At 45.5% G+C, this 17,166-nt stretch overlaps 1 protein-coding gene and 1 non-coding gene across 2 annotated transcripts in view; both read left to right on the forward strand.

The window, feature by feature from the left end:
- RNF169 (ring finger protein 169) overlaps positions 1-17,166 on the forward strand; it is a 47,840-nt gene that overhangs the window by 21,222 nt on the left and 9,452 nt on the right. Inside the window, exon 3 of the mRNA XM_074942874.1 lies at positions 16,857-17,003. Within this exon, the coding sequence (XP_074798975.1) occupies positions 16,857-17,003 (147 nt within the window). The remainder of the gene's footprint in view (positions 1-16,856; positions 17,004-17,166) is intronic.
- LOC141981080 (5S ribosomal RNA) lies at positions 8,514-8,629 on the forward strand. Its single transcript, XR_012637638.1, has one exon. It is a non-coding gene; the product is annotated as a 5S ribosomal RNA (ribosomal RNA).

Genomic DNA, 17,166 nt, shown 5'->3' on the forward strand with positions numbered 1-17,166 from the left:
TGAGCTCACTCCAGCGCATGGATACCAGAATGAGAGCTGGATTGATAAATGAGAAGCTAATGGTAGTTGCACTGTGGAAGCTTGAAATACTTGTTTTCTACTAGTCAGTGGGAAATAATTTTGGAGTAGGAAAATCCACAGTTGGGGCCATTGTCATAAAAATGTGTAGGGCCATTAATTGTCTCCTGCTATGTAAGGCTCTAACTCTCAACAATGTGTAGGCCTTAGTAGATGGATTTACAGCAATGGGGCAATAGATGCACGCACATCCCTTTTGTAGCACCTTGGACAGAGTATGTCATTAGAAAAGGCTACTCTTCTGTAGTTATGCCAGCATTGGTGGATTACCAGTGATGCTTCACCAATATCCATGTGGGCTGCTCCAGGAAGGTGCAAGACTCTTGCATCTTTAAGGACACAGGACTGTTCAGAAAGCTGCAAGCAGGGACATAAATTCCCAACCATCAGATTACCATTTGTGATATTGAAATCCAGGAGTGATTCTGGGGTACCCAGAGAAGCCCTTGCTCTCCTGGCTCAGGAAGCTGAATGCTGTCCATCTCGACTGTATCAAGGAACTATTCAGCTACCCGCTCAATAGGTGCGGAATGACAGTTGAATGTGCTTTTGGTAGATTGAAGGGACATTGGCAGTGTTTACTCACTAGATGGGATATTTTTCTCACTGAGATCCAAATGGTTATAGCTGCCTGTTGTGTCCTGCATAATATCTGTGAGGCAAAGTGGGAAAAGGCTGCCGTGGAGGTGGAGGTGGAGGTGGAGCTGGAGGGGCTGCCTCCTGACTTTGAGCAGCCAGACACAAGGGCCATTAAAAGGATTCAGTGTGGAGCTATGCCGTAGAGGGGGGGCTTTGAAAGAGCACATGAACAGTCAGCAACAGTGATGTTCTGTGCTGCAGTCTTCTCTGGCCTGGTGCTCTGGGTGCTGCTAAGAACTGTGTAGTGCTTGCTGTACATTTTATAAATGACTGTTTTCCTGAATCTCTGATTCATGTGGTCCTTCCTGTTTGTTTACAAGTACTGCACGTTTTGAGTACTGCTTTGCATTCTGCAGCATGCGTTGTGAACTAATAAAGATAACTGTATTCTCCTCACGTAGAACGTCATTGAGTGGCAAAAACAGTGCAAAAATGCAAGAAACGGGTAAACTTTTAACACAAATTCAGAGAATAGAAATTTGAAATTGGAAAGGCAGCAAACAAACATTTCAGTGCACAAATGTTGTCCATCGTGGCTACATACACTGACCTGTGAGAACCTGTGTGCTGGTGTGTATGTGAAGCTGTGGTTTTCCTTCTTGTTCCCCGGTGTGGCGTGAGAGGGATAAGGATCCTGGCCCATGATGCCAAGTGGAATGTTGGGGGGTATAGGGAGCTGCTAATATGGAGTTCTCCAAGGACAGCAAAGGGTGGGGAGTTCTGGGATTTTTTTTTGTTTTTTTTTTTTGTTTGTTTGACCTGTAGGTTCACCAAGGTGTGCATCATTTGTGTTTGCTGCCTAGGAAGACCCATTATGTGCGGGTGCATCTCCCTATTCTTTTCCTGCTGGGATTCCTGGACCTTTCTCCTGTCTGCCCTTTCCTTCTCCATGCTGTCTGCCATGGTATCCCTCCAGGCCTTTTTTTTGCAGGCCAATGCACTACTGGCTTGCAGGATCTCACTGAACATGGCTGCTCTAATCCTCTTCTTTTCCTCCTCATCAGAGTCAGGCATTCTGCAAGTGTGAAGGGGGCATCTCAAGGCTGTCAGAGCAGCAACTACAGCCAAAACAGACACATGTACCATTGGATTTACAATCATCGTGGAAAGGGAAAGATAAGTGTCAGAACTCACTTTTCTTATTCCCATAAACACTTTTAAGAAGACTTGCTTATTGACCCTTCATCTTTGGAATGCCTTACCACAGCACTGGTCGCCAGCCCCAGCCATAGTGAATATGGCCCACCGGGGACGAGGGTGCGGAAGAGAAGAATAGGGTGATGGCAGTCAACATTGGCACTATTTTCCACAGGTAGTGGTGGGGTTAGCTGATACCTCACTTCTGAGGGTCACAAAGGCACGGAGAGCACAGCTGGCACCCTGAAGACTTGAGGCCTGTATGCTGCTAGCTTGTTTACTGCAATGATGCTAGCTGAACGCATCGTGGGGTGGGGTGGGGTGGGAAAGTGCCCTACCTCAGAGGAAGAAATAAGGCAGCCATCTCTAGAAACCTTTGGGAGAGGATTGCACAATATCTCCATGAAAGTTTCTCATGGATATGTCTCAGGAGATACAAGAGACACTCCTGTGTACATAAACTGCTCTGCCCTGCGCCCCCCCTTCTCACTTGCCTAAACCAACAGGGGAATGAATAGCAGATGCCAATTCTACATCTGTTTGTTGTACCTCTACCTCTTCTCATACGAGTAAAACCGTGAAAAGTTGATACCTGTGTCTTGTTAATTTGGGGCTGGGTGCCATTTTTAAATTTAAACACTGTAAGGGAAAGTGGATGCACACACTTACCCGAAGTTCCTTCCCCTTTCTTGCGCTCAGCTGGTGGAACTGGCTATACTCAAACAGGTCCTGGCTCGCAGCATAGCCGGACCACCCCATTGCATCTCTCCTCTCCTCTTGGCTGTTCACAGCAGAGGTCTCTGGCTTTCCTGAGTTATCCATGGTGGCCTGCAAAGTACTCATGGAGTCTCTACCCATGTATGGCACGCAGCTTGTCGTAAAAGCAGCAGGTCTGCAGCTCATGACCAGATCAGTTGTTGGCCTCCCTGGCCTTCTGGTTTACCTGGCGCAGTTCCATCACTTTCACGCTGCATTTCTGCTGATCCCGTCGTACCCCTTTGCCTGCCTTCCCTGTGCAATCTGCTCTTAAATATCCATGTTGCTGTGGCTGGTCCATAGCTCTGCTTGCACAACCTCTTCTCCCCATGGCCCAGGAGATCCCATACCTCCTGTCTGCGCTTAGCCAGAGGACATCTAGTACATGGAGCTGGCATGGTTGGTTGGACAATTGCTAGGGAGAGTTGCTAGGTGTGCCTGCCAACTTGGGCAATCAGGAAAAAGCATTTCAAAAATACTCAGGGGGATGTAAAGCAGGGATGGCTTCAGGTCTCTGTGACCCCTGGGCAGTGGAGTGTACAACTGTGACCAGAACAGTCACTGTCACAAGGAATGGGACATTGTTGGATAGCTGCTGGAGAACTGTTAGGGTTGCCCTTGCACTGATTGGCCCCAGTAGGTCAATCATGGCTCCATAAGGGAGGTGGTTTTACTATATAACAATAACAAGGCACTTACATTTTGTCGATCTAACTTTGTAGTGTGGATCAGCCTTCGGTTGCCTTCCAAAAGGTGAAAATGTACCTGCTTGGTGCAGTTCCACCATCTGTGTTATACAGGGTTTATAGAAGAATGAGCAATAGTGAATGTAGTAGGTTTGCAAAGCCAGTTGCAGTAAAATCTCCCCTTTCCCTACTATAACTCTTTCAGAATCTTAATTTGTCAAACTGAAGCTTTCAGTGCTTGGTATTAGCCAAAAGATGAACTCAGAAATATTTGAGGAGAATCCATTCAGCCCTTTTGGACTTAAACTGTGTGGGTGTTTTCCCCTTTTTTAAAAAAGAAGCATTTTTTACACACACATCACTGAAATGACTGAACTCTAACCCATAACTATCTCGTGTGGCTAGTCATTATTCTAGAAATGTCATAATGGGGCAGTGACTGCTGTAGTTAAGCTAGGATAATAGTTTCCATTCTAACACCCCGCCCCCCAGTTCTGAGTTATTCATAACTTTCTGAAACTTTCATTTTTTCCAGGCATAAGCCCTGATCATGTAATCAGATCTGCTAGTGTGGACGCGTGCAGAACCCTGTTTATTTCAACAGGGCTCCACACAAGAGCAAGGGCCTCCGACAACAGATTCATTTGCTGGATTGGGGCTGTGCGAAGGTGGGATTCTGGGGTGTTTTGTATTTTTTTGTTTTTTGTGAAGCTTGACCAAAAGTGGTTGAGCTCTTTTTGATAAGGATAGTATATATGCATATCTGCATAGGGAAGGAAATAATTTTTTCTAATGAAATAATCTTTGCAGTCTTCATTTGAAGAATTCAGTAGCCTCTGAAGACCAGCATAATGCATATAGCAAAGGGGCAGATTTAAGGTTAAGAGTGACATCTGGAAGAGTTGATTGCACTGATTTTAGCAGTGAGTTGCCACACTGACACGCAGTCAATAGAGCTTCAGTTGATTGAGGCTTTGTCCCTAGGAGTTATTGATTGTGGTCTTTTCAATTGATTTAAAACACATTTGCAAGTGGATGGAAGGTGTGAATCAGTCAACTGAGGGATGCTACAATTAATTGATTTCTCTATCTTAGACAAACCTCTATTGTAAACCAAGCACAATGGCTTCTGACATTTTTACCACTGTCGGGAATGTGGTAAAAGATTAGGTGCATAGAGATTTTATTCATGTAAATATCTAATTTATCAGTTAATTTAAATGGACACCACTATAGTTAGGAAATTACAACTTTAAAAAAAATTAATTTAAAGATGAATATTTTTATAACTGAGCCTCTTGGCTTAAAAAAATGAGTGTAACTTTAGACCTCTACCAAATGTATCAGCCATGCCAGGATTTTATAAATCTACTTCCTAATGGTGAGGAGGAGACCTTTCCTGGTGAGATACAGGGCTTACTCATCATTTCTGCAGAATTTAATTTTTGTGTGTCTGTCTGTCTCCAAGGAGATGTGACGAGATGCAGTTTTTCTTTCTGAATTGTGTGAACTGCAAATAGCTCAAGTCGTGGTCTCAGCACACAGCCCAACCAATTAGGATGTGTACCGGGGATTTCTGCTGGGCTTGAGGGAATATCTTTCTTCCATCAGCTGCTGGCAACTTTGTGTGATGGCTGCTATTCCACCCTCAGCTACAGTGGCCTCTGGTAACTACAGGGGTTTGAAGTGCCTCAGTGCATTTCAATGGGGTGTTAATTCTGACATCTGATTTTGTTCCTCCAAACCACTAGATGCCTGGAACTTCAGGGGGGACTCACCCATCCTCCTCCCAATGTTCCACAAACCTTTTATATGAGCATCTTCTGGTTAGTGAACTTGTAGTTGATTTGTAGTCCTTTGCATACTCTGGTCAGTCAGCAAGTATTGAGTGTACAGCAGTCCTAATCTAAGTGCTGCTGAGTCTGTTTGGGTGTCGGAGTTTTGATTTTTATATATATATAATTTGAAGTTCAGTGTAATAAGCCCACTTTTAATCACAGTAATGTTGCAGCAGCTATAGATCATTCTGAGATCTTTTTGTAACTATTTCTTGACCTGAAAAAAATTGATAGCAATCCTTCTCATTTCCATTCCAGCAAAAAGGAAAAGTATTTTAATGTGCTTCTGGCATTTTGACTATTCCACTTGTGTATTTTGAGGATGGAATTTTTTGTCTATCTTCCTCTTCTCAATCTTTGTTCCCCACTGCCAGACTGGAACCCTGTTTCCTTCCCTTCGCAATGTGTACATACCCTTTCTGAACCTCATCTGAAAAAGGAGGGGATTGGGGATATTCCCCAAATCTCATCCTGTGAGCAAAGAACAACGTAATCCTTCTGACACATTGTCAGTTGAGAAAATTCTCTATCACTTATCACCAAACCTTATGTAACTAATACACAACTTAAAAAAAACCCAAAATTTTTACGCTAAGTAAAATTTTGAGGGCTAAATACTGTCCCTCTTAACTCTTGTAACGAGAGTTTCATAATATCGCTTTGTATCGTTATTTGGATAGAGTCCTAAACACTAGGGGCAACATAGCATGAAACTGAGGGTGGTTCCTTATTCTCAGTTCCTTATTTGTGGTACAGCTCCTTATTCGTGGTCCCTAGTTCCTTTTTCGATGGCCAAAATTATATAAAAATATAAGTGGGAGCCCGGACTCTTGAGTTCAGATCCCATATCTAACATTGGTCTTGTCTACACTGGCAAGCTTCTGCGTAGTAAAGCAGCTTTCTGCGCTGTAACTCCTGTGGTGCACACACGGCCAAGCCACCTAGTGCGCAGAAACTGCGCAGTTGCAGCATTGTAAAAAACCCAGCCCGACGAGAGGCGTAGAGCTTTCTGCGCTGGGCCTACGGCACCGTGGTTCTACTGTAAACACCCTGGTCGATTACAGCGCTGCAGTTGGCCTCTGGGAGGTGTCCCACAATGCCTGTTCTGCCCTCTCTGGACATCAGTTTGAACTCTACTGCCCTGCCCTCAGGTGACCAACCATGAGCCCCACCCCTTAAATTCCTTGAATTTTGAAAGTCCCCTTCCTGTTTGCTCAGTGACGAGTGCAGTGGTCTCAGCGCATCTTTCCAGGTGGCCGTGCCTGCTCTATGCACCAGGCGATCCCCCGCTTGGAGCAATGCCAAGCTGCTGGACCTTATCAGCATTTGGGGAGATGAAACTGTCCAGTCCCAGCTGCGCTCCAGCCATAGGAATTATACCCATGGACAGATTTAACGATGCATGACCGAAAGGGGCCATGACTGGGACACAGTGCAGTGCAGGGTCAAAGGGAAGGAGCTGTGGAATGCCTACCACAAGGGGCAGGAGGGAAACCACTGCTCCAGTGCTGCACCTACAAGCTGCCAGTTCTACAAAGAGCTGGACGCGATACTCGATGGCAACCCCACCTCCACTGAGAAGACCACTGTGGGTTCTTCTGTGGCGCGCGTGCCAGTCGACAGTGGACCAAGCCAGGAGGAGGAAAACTTGGACAAGGATGTGGAGGGAGACCCAGAGGCAGAGGATGACTCGGAGGTCAGAGATGTCAGGAGCTCTTCTCTACCCCAGAGGAGCCTAGCCAGTCACAGCTGTCGGATCTTGGCGAAGCACAAACAGGAGAGGAGGCCCCTGGTAAGTGGCTTTGATTTTTGGGAATCGCTGAAGTGAGTTGTTGGGGGCAGGAGGGTTGCAGAAAGCAGGCTTGTATCTGTATGATGCGCATACCACTACATGCCTAGTCTGAGCGGTGGAAGAGGGTGTTGATTGACTCCCTCACTTCACGGGAGTCTGCCTCAGATCTCCAGGAAACTCTCATGGAGATACTGGGCAATCTGCTGCCGCAGGTTCTTTGGCAGACCTGCTTTGTTTCTTGCCCCATTAAGGGTAACTTTCCCACGCCACTCTGCCATCACTGGGGGGGACCATTGCTGCACACAGGCAAGCTGCATAAGGGCCAGAGCAGAAAGTCTTAGAGAAGACCCTCCCTTGATTCCCTGCTCACCCTCAGCAGCAAAATATCTTCCATAATGAACACAGCCTGTGGAAAATGTGGGGACAGGAATGATTATAAGGCCCCCTCTGCAGCACTGGCTCTCCCCAAGAACCACGTGTACAGTACGGTTCTGAAACATTGATTTCCCCTTCCCCTGCGGTTACTCACCATTTTGGGGGGCTTGTGGCTCATGTGCGCTTGCCTGGGGTCAGCCAGTTAGTGACAGATATGTGAATAGTGGCTGTGTTTTAAATCACTGAATCAGTGGTCTGTGTATTGCAAACAATGCTGCTTCTGTAAAATGTTGCATTTTGGCTTCTCATATATGACCTTGGGAGCCCAGCCTCCCTCTTTGTTATTGCCAGCTGAACGGCTGCGCAGAATTAGAAAGCAGCCACGAAGAACTAAAGAGGACTTTCTGCGTGATGTCATGATGCACTCTGTGGCCGAAAAACAAGAATTGAAGGCGTGGCAGGACAGTGAGAAGAGGAACCGAAAGGAGAACATGGTGCACCAGAGTGATGCCATGGAGCAGCTCTTAAACGTTATGGAGCGCCAAGCGGACGTGGTCTGGGCACTACTAGCACTGGAAACCGAGCAGCTCCATGCCTGCCCTCCCCTGCAGCCGCTATCTCAAAACTCTTTCCCATGTGCCTCCCAGACACCACCAACACACTCTGATCAATCTCCTGGCTCCAGTCTGTACCTGCGGCATTCCACTCCTGCCCCGTCACAGTCCAGCCCTGCGGTCTCCCAGTACCCACTGCACTCAACACCCGTCCCTCTGCAGTTTAGCCCTGCTGAAGTACAGTGCCCGCTGCACTGTACTCCAAAGGACAAGGTTGGATATGATACCTGGACATACACAAATCTTTAACCGTCCCGGGACCCCGCCTCCTTCTGGGACCCTCCCTTTCCCCCATCCCCCACAGTGCTGATGTGGGGTTTTTTGTTTTGTTTTTTTTCCTTTGTGTCTGTCCTCCAAATTGTGTTGGTTTGAAAGCCATCTTTATTCCATTCCTTGAAATCAAACAGAGCCCTGCAAAGCAACAGGCAATTTCTTACACCTTCATTGTGATTGGTGCAGACGATGAGTTCAATTCTTGAAGGGGCCATTTAGGGATCGAGGCAAAAAAAAAATGGGGGATTGGTCGTACTTTGAACAGGGGGTTGGACTAGATGACTTCCTGAGGTCCCTTCCAACCCTGATATTCTCTCTGGGCTTTGTCTACGGCCATACCACCCCGAACACGCCCGATCTCGTCTGATCTCGGAAGCTAAGCAGGGTTGGGCCTGGTTAGTTGGATGGGAGACCTCCTGAGAATACTGGGTGCTGTAGGCTTAAGGGGGTGGGATAGCTCAGTGGTTTGAGCTTTGGCCTGCTAAACCCAGGGTTGTGAGTTCAATCCTTGAGGGGGCCATTTGGGATCTGGGGCAAAAATTGGGGATTCGTCCTGCTTTGAGCAGGGGGTTGGACTAGATGACCTCCTGAGGTCCCTTCCAACCGTGGTATTCTATGATATGCCATTATGTCATCTTCACCTCCTAGCATTACAAGCATTGCACTCCTGAGCATAGCAACAAATATTAGTGGCTTTCAGCTTCAAATTGCTGCCTCAAAGCATCCCTGATCCTTACAGCCCCGCACTGCGCCCCTCTAATAGCCCTGGTCTCTGGCTCTTCAAATTCAGCCTCCAGGTGCTGAGCCTCTGCGGTCCAGCCCTGAGTGAAGCTTTCACCCTTCCCTTCACAAATATTATGGAGCGTTCAGCACATGGCTATAAGCATCGGAATATTGTCATCGGCCAGGTCCAGCCCCCATATAGGCAGCACCAGCAGGTTTTTAAATGGCCAGAAGCACACTCAAAAGTCATTCTGCACTTGCTCAGCCTGTTGAACCGCTCCTTTCTGCTGTCAAGGTGCTCCGTGCATGGCTTCATAAGCCACAGTATTAAGGGGTAGGCAGGGTCTCCTAGGATCATAGTAGGCGTTTTGGCTTCCCCTATGGTGATCTTCTGGACCAAGAAAAAAGTCCCTGCTTGCAGCTTCCTCAACAGGCCAGTGTTCCGAAAGATGTGTGCGTCATGCACCTTTCCGGACCAGCCTGCGTTAATGTCCGTGAGATGCCCATGGTGATCCACAAGTGTCTGGAGAGCCATTGAGAAGTACCCCTTCCGGTTAATGTACTCAGTGACTAGGTGGTCTGGTGCCAGAATTGGAATATGTGTGCCATCTGTCACCCCTCCGCAGTTAGGGAAGCCCATTTGTGCAAAGCCATCCACAATGTCATGCACATTGCCCAGAGTCATGGTCTTTCAGAGCAAGATGCGATTAATGGCCCTTGCACACTTCCATCAACACGATTCCAACGGTCTACTTTCCCACTCCGAAGTGGTTAGCAACCAATCAGTAGCAGTTTGGAGTAGTCAGCTTCCACAGTGCAATCGCCACGCGCTTCTCCAATGACAGAGCAGCTCTCATTCTCGTGTCCTTGTGCTGCAGGGCTGGGACAAGAGCACACAGTCCCCAAACATGCATGACAATGTGATCCCACCACTCAGTGCTTGTTTCCCGAGCCCAAAAGCAGCATTCCACTGTGGTCAGCACCTCCGTGAACGCCACAAGCAATCTCATGTTGTTGTAGCTACCTCGTGTGGTGAGATCAGTGTCGAACTCCTCGTGCCTTTGTAGTTTAAGGAGTAACTCCACTGCCACTCGTGACGTGTTAGTGAGAGCGAGCAGCATATTGGTCAACAGCGTGGGATGCATCCCTGCAGACCGAAGAGGCAGAGCACACAGGCCGTTGAAAGATGGTGCCAGATGCAGACGGAAGCACAGGGATTGCTGGGATATGAAGCAATGCATCACGGGACATTGGGACAGGACCCAGGATGCCCCGCCACCTCCTCCACCTTCCCACAATTCTTAGTGGCAGAAGAGGAAGAGAAGCTCTGTGGGATAGCGGCCCAGTGTGCACCTCTCCAAATACCGCTGCAAGTGTGAACGCGCTATTGCGCAGGCAGCTCACAGTGTGAACACACAACAGTGGTTTTCCGTCAGCTCTCTGAGCGGCGATAGAACTGCCAGTGGTGTAACTCTGCCAGCGTAGACATACCCTTAGATTTCCTCTGTGATCTAAAGCAAGTCACTTAACCTTTGTCTCAGTTTCCCCACCTGTAAAATGGGGGTGATACTTGCTTACCTTCCTTATAAGTGTGAGTAATGATTGTTTAAAGTGTTTACATTTTTCTTTAAGATGTAAGGCACCTTAGAAATTCTAAACATTGACTTTAGTTTAATCCTTTGCAGTCGAATACAATGCAGTCTTTCTGTCTGCCTGTCTTTCTTCCCTCCCTCCTTCCTTCCTTCCATCCATTTATTTTACTGAAGAGTGTTGATTAGATTTAGATACTCCAGTAAAATACTCTTCTTGTCAGTATGGATGACTTTGTTTCAGGATAAACTAGCACACTGTAGAGTTGGATATTTGTTTTTCCATCTTACTAAGCAAAAAAAAAAAAAAGATAGTTTTCTTATTTTGAGCAACTTGCTTTGGGTACTTGTATTTTGCTGAGGTGAGAAGGCCTTGTAATACTGAGTAAATCCATAGTTGCATCCAGTTCTCTTCACACAGTTTTTTCCTTGGAAACTCTGTAATCAGTAGGGAAACTCCTACCTGTGGCATGTGCTGACATGTCACTTTTCAGCAACAGAGCAGTTTCACCTAAGACGGGGGGCACCTTTAAAGACTACATAAACCTGGACTAGTTCAAGGAAGAGAAGATATCAAATGTGAGTTTCACAGATTCTGGAAATATATGTTGAGCATATAGGAGCAGAATTTCTGATCTCAAGAAATGAGAAAACTGATCACTTTAAAAACCAAACAAATCCTTTTCCTTTAGATTACTTGCAAGGGATTATTCTCTGAAGCTCTGAGAATAGCGATCAAGGCCTCTGGGATATTAAAAGGACGTAGCCAGGTTAAAATAAGAGCTGTTACTTATAATTACTAATAACATCTGAGATTATCAAAACTGAAACTTCTAGGAATCTACTCTTTTTACTTCTCACAAGTTGGGTGTTACAAGTAAGGTAGTCTGTTTTGCTTTTTCTTTTCCTCATGCCTTAACACAGTAATGCAGTGTTCATGTTGCAAATTCTTCCCTGAACTGTTTGCATTCAAACAAAAATTTTGGGCCTAAATTCCTAGGCAGTCTCCCATTAATTAGAACACAGGTTGTTTCTGCTCTGGTGGTGGGTTTTTTGTTTTTGTTTTCCACTGTTTTTCCCCCTCCAGGTTAAAGAAACCTACTAGTTGCAGAAGCTACTTCATCCAAATGGGTATATCTGGGGAAGGGTACATGGAGAGTAACTTCCAAGCCAAATTTGGAGCTGTTGGCTTCCAAACTTTATACTGTAGGGCAAACTTTGCATACTTCTAAGTCAAATGGAAACAAAGCTCTCAGTTGCCTTTGTACAAACATGTTATTGGATGCCAACATTAACCCTTTGGCTTGAGGAAGATCTATATGGTCTCCAAAATAGAGCACAAAAAGTCTTTGTCCACAAGAGATGCTTTTTTCTTTTTGTAAGGTTTTTGTAGAATTCTGCTGTTCTTAATATCCAAGGAAGATAGCCCTGAGTGTTTTCTGTTGACGGAGGTTATGTTTGCACCTTCATAGATTCATAGATATTAAGGTCAGAAGGGACCATTATGATCATCTGGTCTGACCACCTGCACAATGCAGGCCACAGAATCTCACCCACCCACTCCTGCAATAAACCTCTCACCTATGTCTGAGCTACTGAAGTCCTCAAATCATGGTTTAAAGACTTCAAGGTGCAGAGAATCCTCCAGCAAGTGACCCATGCCCCATGCTGCAGAGGAAGGCAAAAAACCCCCAGGGCCTCTTCCAACCTGCCCTGGAGGAAAATTCCTTCCCGACCCCAAATAGGCGATCTGCTGACCCCTGAGCATGTGGGCAAGATTCACCAGCCAGATACCTAGGAAAGAATTCTCTATGGTAACTCGGATCCCACCTCATCTAACATTCCATCACAGGCCATTGGGCCTATTTGCCATGAATAGTTAAAGATCAATTAATTGCCAAAATCATGTTATCCCATCATACCTTCTCGTCCATAAACTTATTGAGTTTAATCTTGAAGCCAGATAGGTCTTTTGCCCCCACTGCTTCCCTTGGAAGGCTGTTCCAGAACTTCACTCCTCTGATGGTTAGAAACCTTCATCTAATTTCAAGTCTAAACTTCCTGATGGCCAGTTAATATCCATTTGTTCTTGTGTCCACATTGGTACCGAGCTTAAATAATTCCTCTCCCTCTCTGGTATTTATCCCTCTGATATATTTATAGAGAGCAATCATATCTCCCCTCAGCCTTCTTTTGGTTAGGCTAAAGAAGCCAAGCTCCTTGAGTCTCCTTTCATAAGACAGGTTTTCCATTCCTCGGATCATCCTAGTAGCCCTTCTCTGTACCTGTTCCAGTTTGAATTCATCCTTCTTAAACATGGGAGACCAGAACTGCACACAGTATTACAGGTGAGGTCTCACCAGTGCCTTGTATAACGGTACTAACACCTCCTTATCTCTACTGGAAATACCTCTCCTGATGCATCCCAAGACCACATTAGCTTTTTTTCACGGCCATATCACATTGGTGGCTCATAGTCATCCTGTGGTCAACCAATACTCCAAGGTCTTTCTCCTCCTCCATTGCTACTAATTGATGCGTCCCCAGCTTATAACTAAAATTCTTGTTCTTAATCCCTAAATGCATGACCTTACACTTCTCACTATTAAATTTCATCCTATTACTATTACTCCAGTTTACAAGGTCATCCAGATCCTCCTGTATGATATCCCGGTCCTTCTCTACAATACCTCCCAGCTTTGTATCATCCGCAGACTTTATTAGCACACTCTTACTTTTTGTGCCAAGGTCAGTAATAAAAAGATTAAATAAGATTGATTCCAAAACCGAACCCTGAGGAACTCCACTGGTAACCTCCCTCCAGCCTGACAGTTCACCTTTCAGTATGACCTGCTGTAGTCTCCCCTTTAACCAATTCCTTATCCACCTTTCAATTTTCATATTGATCCCCATCTTTTCCAATTTAACTAATAATTCCCCATGTGGGACCGTATCAAACGCCTTACTGAAATCTAGGTAAATTAGATCCACTGCGTTTCCTGTGTCTAAAAAATCTGTTTTTGTCCTTTCTCAAAGAAGGAGATCAGGTTGGTTTGACATGATCTACCTTTTGTAAAACCATGTTGTATTTTGTCCCATTTACCATTGACCTCAATGTCCTTAACTACTTTCTTCTTCAAAATTTTTTCCAAGACCTTGCATACTACAGATGTCAAACTAACAGGCCTGTAGTTACCCAGATCACTTTTTTTTCTTTCTTAAAAATAGGAACTATGTTAGCAATTCTCCAGTCATACGGTACAACCCCTGAGTTCACAGATTCATTAAAAATTCTTGCTAATGGGCTTGCAATTTCATGTGCCAATTCCTTTAATATTCTTGGATGAAGATTATCTAGGCCCCCCGATTTAGTCCCATTAAGCTGTTTGAGTTTTGCTTCTACCTCAGATATGGTAATATCTACCTCCATAGCCTCATTCCCATTTGTCATGCTACCATTATCCCTAAGATCCTCATTACTGTCTGATAAATTTTTAAACATTCTTATATGTCTCACTGTACCTGGACGTTAAAATAAAATCCAAATAGAACCATATAGATTAGAAGACAAATAGATAATTCCATGTGGATTTCTACAAATTCTGGGGGACAAGGGAAAGGAGGGAAGATGTGGGGAGGATTTCAGACAGACTGCCAGAAATAACTTTTAAAAATCCTGGTTTATTTACCTCTATTTAAAGATTAAGACTCCTTAACCTCTGAGATTGTGTGTCCCATAGTAAAACAAATAGAGCAGACTCTCTTTAATTCACACTTCCCATTACTGAGTAAAGACTTAATATGAATCCTGTAGCGAGGTTCTATATTACTCAGACCAATCACTTTTGTCATCTCCTGAGAATTATTAACAAACCATGCATCGAAAGAATGTACCCTCAACCCCAACTTCAGCATTTGGTCATACAATTTTTGCTCCTGTTTCTGCCCTCCTTTCTTCACTTTCATAGAATCATAGAATATCAGGGTTGGAAGGGACCCCAGAAGGTCATCTAGTCCAACCCCCTGCTCGAAGCAGGACCAATTCCCAGTTAAATCATCCCAGCCAGGGCTTTGTCAAGCCTGACCTTAAAAACCTCTAAGGAAGGAGGTTCTACCACCTCCCTAGGTAACGCATTCCAGTGTTTCACCACCCTCTTAGTGAAAAAGTTTTTCCTAATATCCAATCTAAACCTCCCCCATTGCAACTTGAGACCATTACTCCTCGTTCTGTCATCTGCTACCATTGAGAACAGTCTAGAGCCATCCTCTTTGGAACCCCCTTTCAGGTAGTTGAAAGCAGCTATCAAATCCCCCCTCATTCTTCTCTTCTGCAGACTAAACAATCCCAGCTCCCTCAGCCTCTCTTCATAAGTCATGTGCTCTAGACCCCTAATCATTTTTGTTGCCCTTCGCTGGACTCTCTCCAATTTATCCACATCCTTCTTGTAGTGTGGGGCCCAAAACTGGACACAGTACTCCAGATGAGGCCTCACCAGTGTCGAATAGAGGGGAACGATCACGTCCCTCGATCTGCTCGCTATGCCCCTACTTATACATCCCAAAATGCCATTGGCCTTCTTGGCAACAAGGGCACACTGTTGACTCATATCCAGCTTCTCGTCCACTGTCACCCCTAGGTCCTTTTCTGCAGAACTGCTGCCTAGCCATTCGGTCCCTAGTCTGTAGCGGTGCATTGGATTCTTCCATCCTAAGTGCAGGACCCTGCACTTATCCTTATTGAACCTCATCAGATTTCTTTTGGCCCAATCCTCCAATTTGTCTAGGTCCTTCTGTATCCTATCCCTCCCCTCCAGCGTATCTACCACTCCTCCCAGTTTAGTATCATCCGCAAATTTGCTGAGAGTGCAATCCACACCATCCTCCAGATCATTTATGAAGATATTGAACAAAACCGGCCCCAGGACCGACCCCTGAGGCACACCACTTGACACCGGCTGCCAACTAGACATGGAGCCATTGATCACTACCCGTTGAGCCCGACAATCTAGCCAGCTTTCTACCCACCTTATAGTGCATTCATCCAGCCCATACTTCCTTAACTTGCTGACAAGAATACTGTGGGAGACCGTGTCAAAAGCTTTGCTAAAGTCAAGAAACAATACATCCACTGCTTTCCCTTCATCCACAGAACCAGTAATCTCATCATAAAAGGCGATTAGATTAGTCAGGCATGACCTTCCCTTGGTGAACCCATGCTGACTGTTCCTGATCACTTTCCTCTCATGTAAGTGCTTCAGGATTGATTCTTTGAGGACCTGCTCCATGATTTTTCCAGGGACTGAGGTGAGGCTGACTGGCCTGTAGTTCCCAGGATCCTCCTTCTTCCCTTTTTTAAAGATTGGCACTACATTAGCCTTTTTCCAATCTTCCGGGACTTCCCCCAATCGCCACGAGTTTTCAAAGATAATGGCCAAGGGCTCTGCAATCACAGCCGCCAATTCCTTCAGCACTCTCGGATGCAACTCGTCCGGCCCCATGGACTTGTGCACGTCCAGCTTTTCTAAATAGTCCCTAACCACCTCTATCTCCACAGAGGGCTGGCCATCTCTTCCCCATTCTGTGATGCCCAGCGCAGCAGTCTGGGAGCTGACCTTGTTAGTGAAAACAGAGGCAAAAAAAGCATTGAGTACATTAGCTTTTTCCACATCCTCTGTCACTAGGTTGCCTCCCTCATTCAGTAAGGGGCCCACACTTTCCTTGGCTTTCTTCTTGTTGCCAACATACCTGAAGAAACCCTTCTTGTTACTCTTGACATCTCTTGCTAGCTGCAGCTCCAGGTGCGATTTGGCCCTCCTTATATCTTTCCTACATGCCCGAGCAATATTTTTATACTCTTCCCTGGTCATATGTCCAACCTTCCACTTCTTGTAAGCTTCTTTTTTATGTTTAAGATCCGCTAGGATTTCACCTTTAAGCCAAGCTGGTCGCCTGCCATATTTACTATTCTTTCGACTCATCGGGATGGTTTGTCCCTGTAACCTCAACAGGGATTCCTTGAAATACAGCCAGCTCTCCTGGACTCCCTTCCCCTTCATGTTAGTCCCCCGGGGATCCTGGCCATCTGTTCCCTGAGGGAGTCGAAGTCTGCTTTCCTGAAGCTTTCTCTTTTTCTGCTTTCTCTCCTCCTGCTCCCCTTCTCCCCCCATTATGGATGGGGAAACTGAGGCATGTGGCGGAATAAGGAACTTTCCTACGGTGAACCATTGTAAGAAACCAGGATTGGAATACAGGATTTTGTGGCTCCCAGTTCCATGTTTAATTCAATAAATACATAGGCTGTTAATACAGGCAATTTCAAGTATGTTATGTTATCTCCTTTCTTATTTTATTGCTAGTTGAGGGGAGAAAAATTACAAGAGGAAAAAACATCTGAGGATCTGATCCACAAGCTAATTCTAGAAGACATGGAAGTGGGAAAAAGAAAAATGGAAGAACAGCAAAAAAAAGATGAACCACTAATGCTTAAAACGAATCAAGAATGTGTAAGTAAATACGACACTGTTCCCACCCCAGATATAGCATTAAACCTACCCAAGACTGACAGGATTCAGTCCTGGATCAGTAATCACTTTTCTAGACGTAAAAAATGATCTGATGTCTCTGACTCCTGCACAACTGAAACTAGGGGATGTATGTCATTGAAGG

Source organism: Natator depressus, chromosome 1 (genome assembly GCF_965152275.1).
Source record: "Natator depressus isolate rNatDep1 chromosome 1, rNatDep2.hap1, whole genome shotgun sequence".
NCBI classification, from domain to species: Eukaryota; Metazoa; Chordata; order Testudines; family Cheloniidae; genus Natator; species Natator depressus.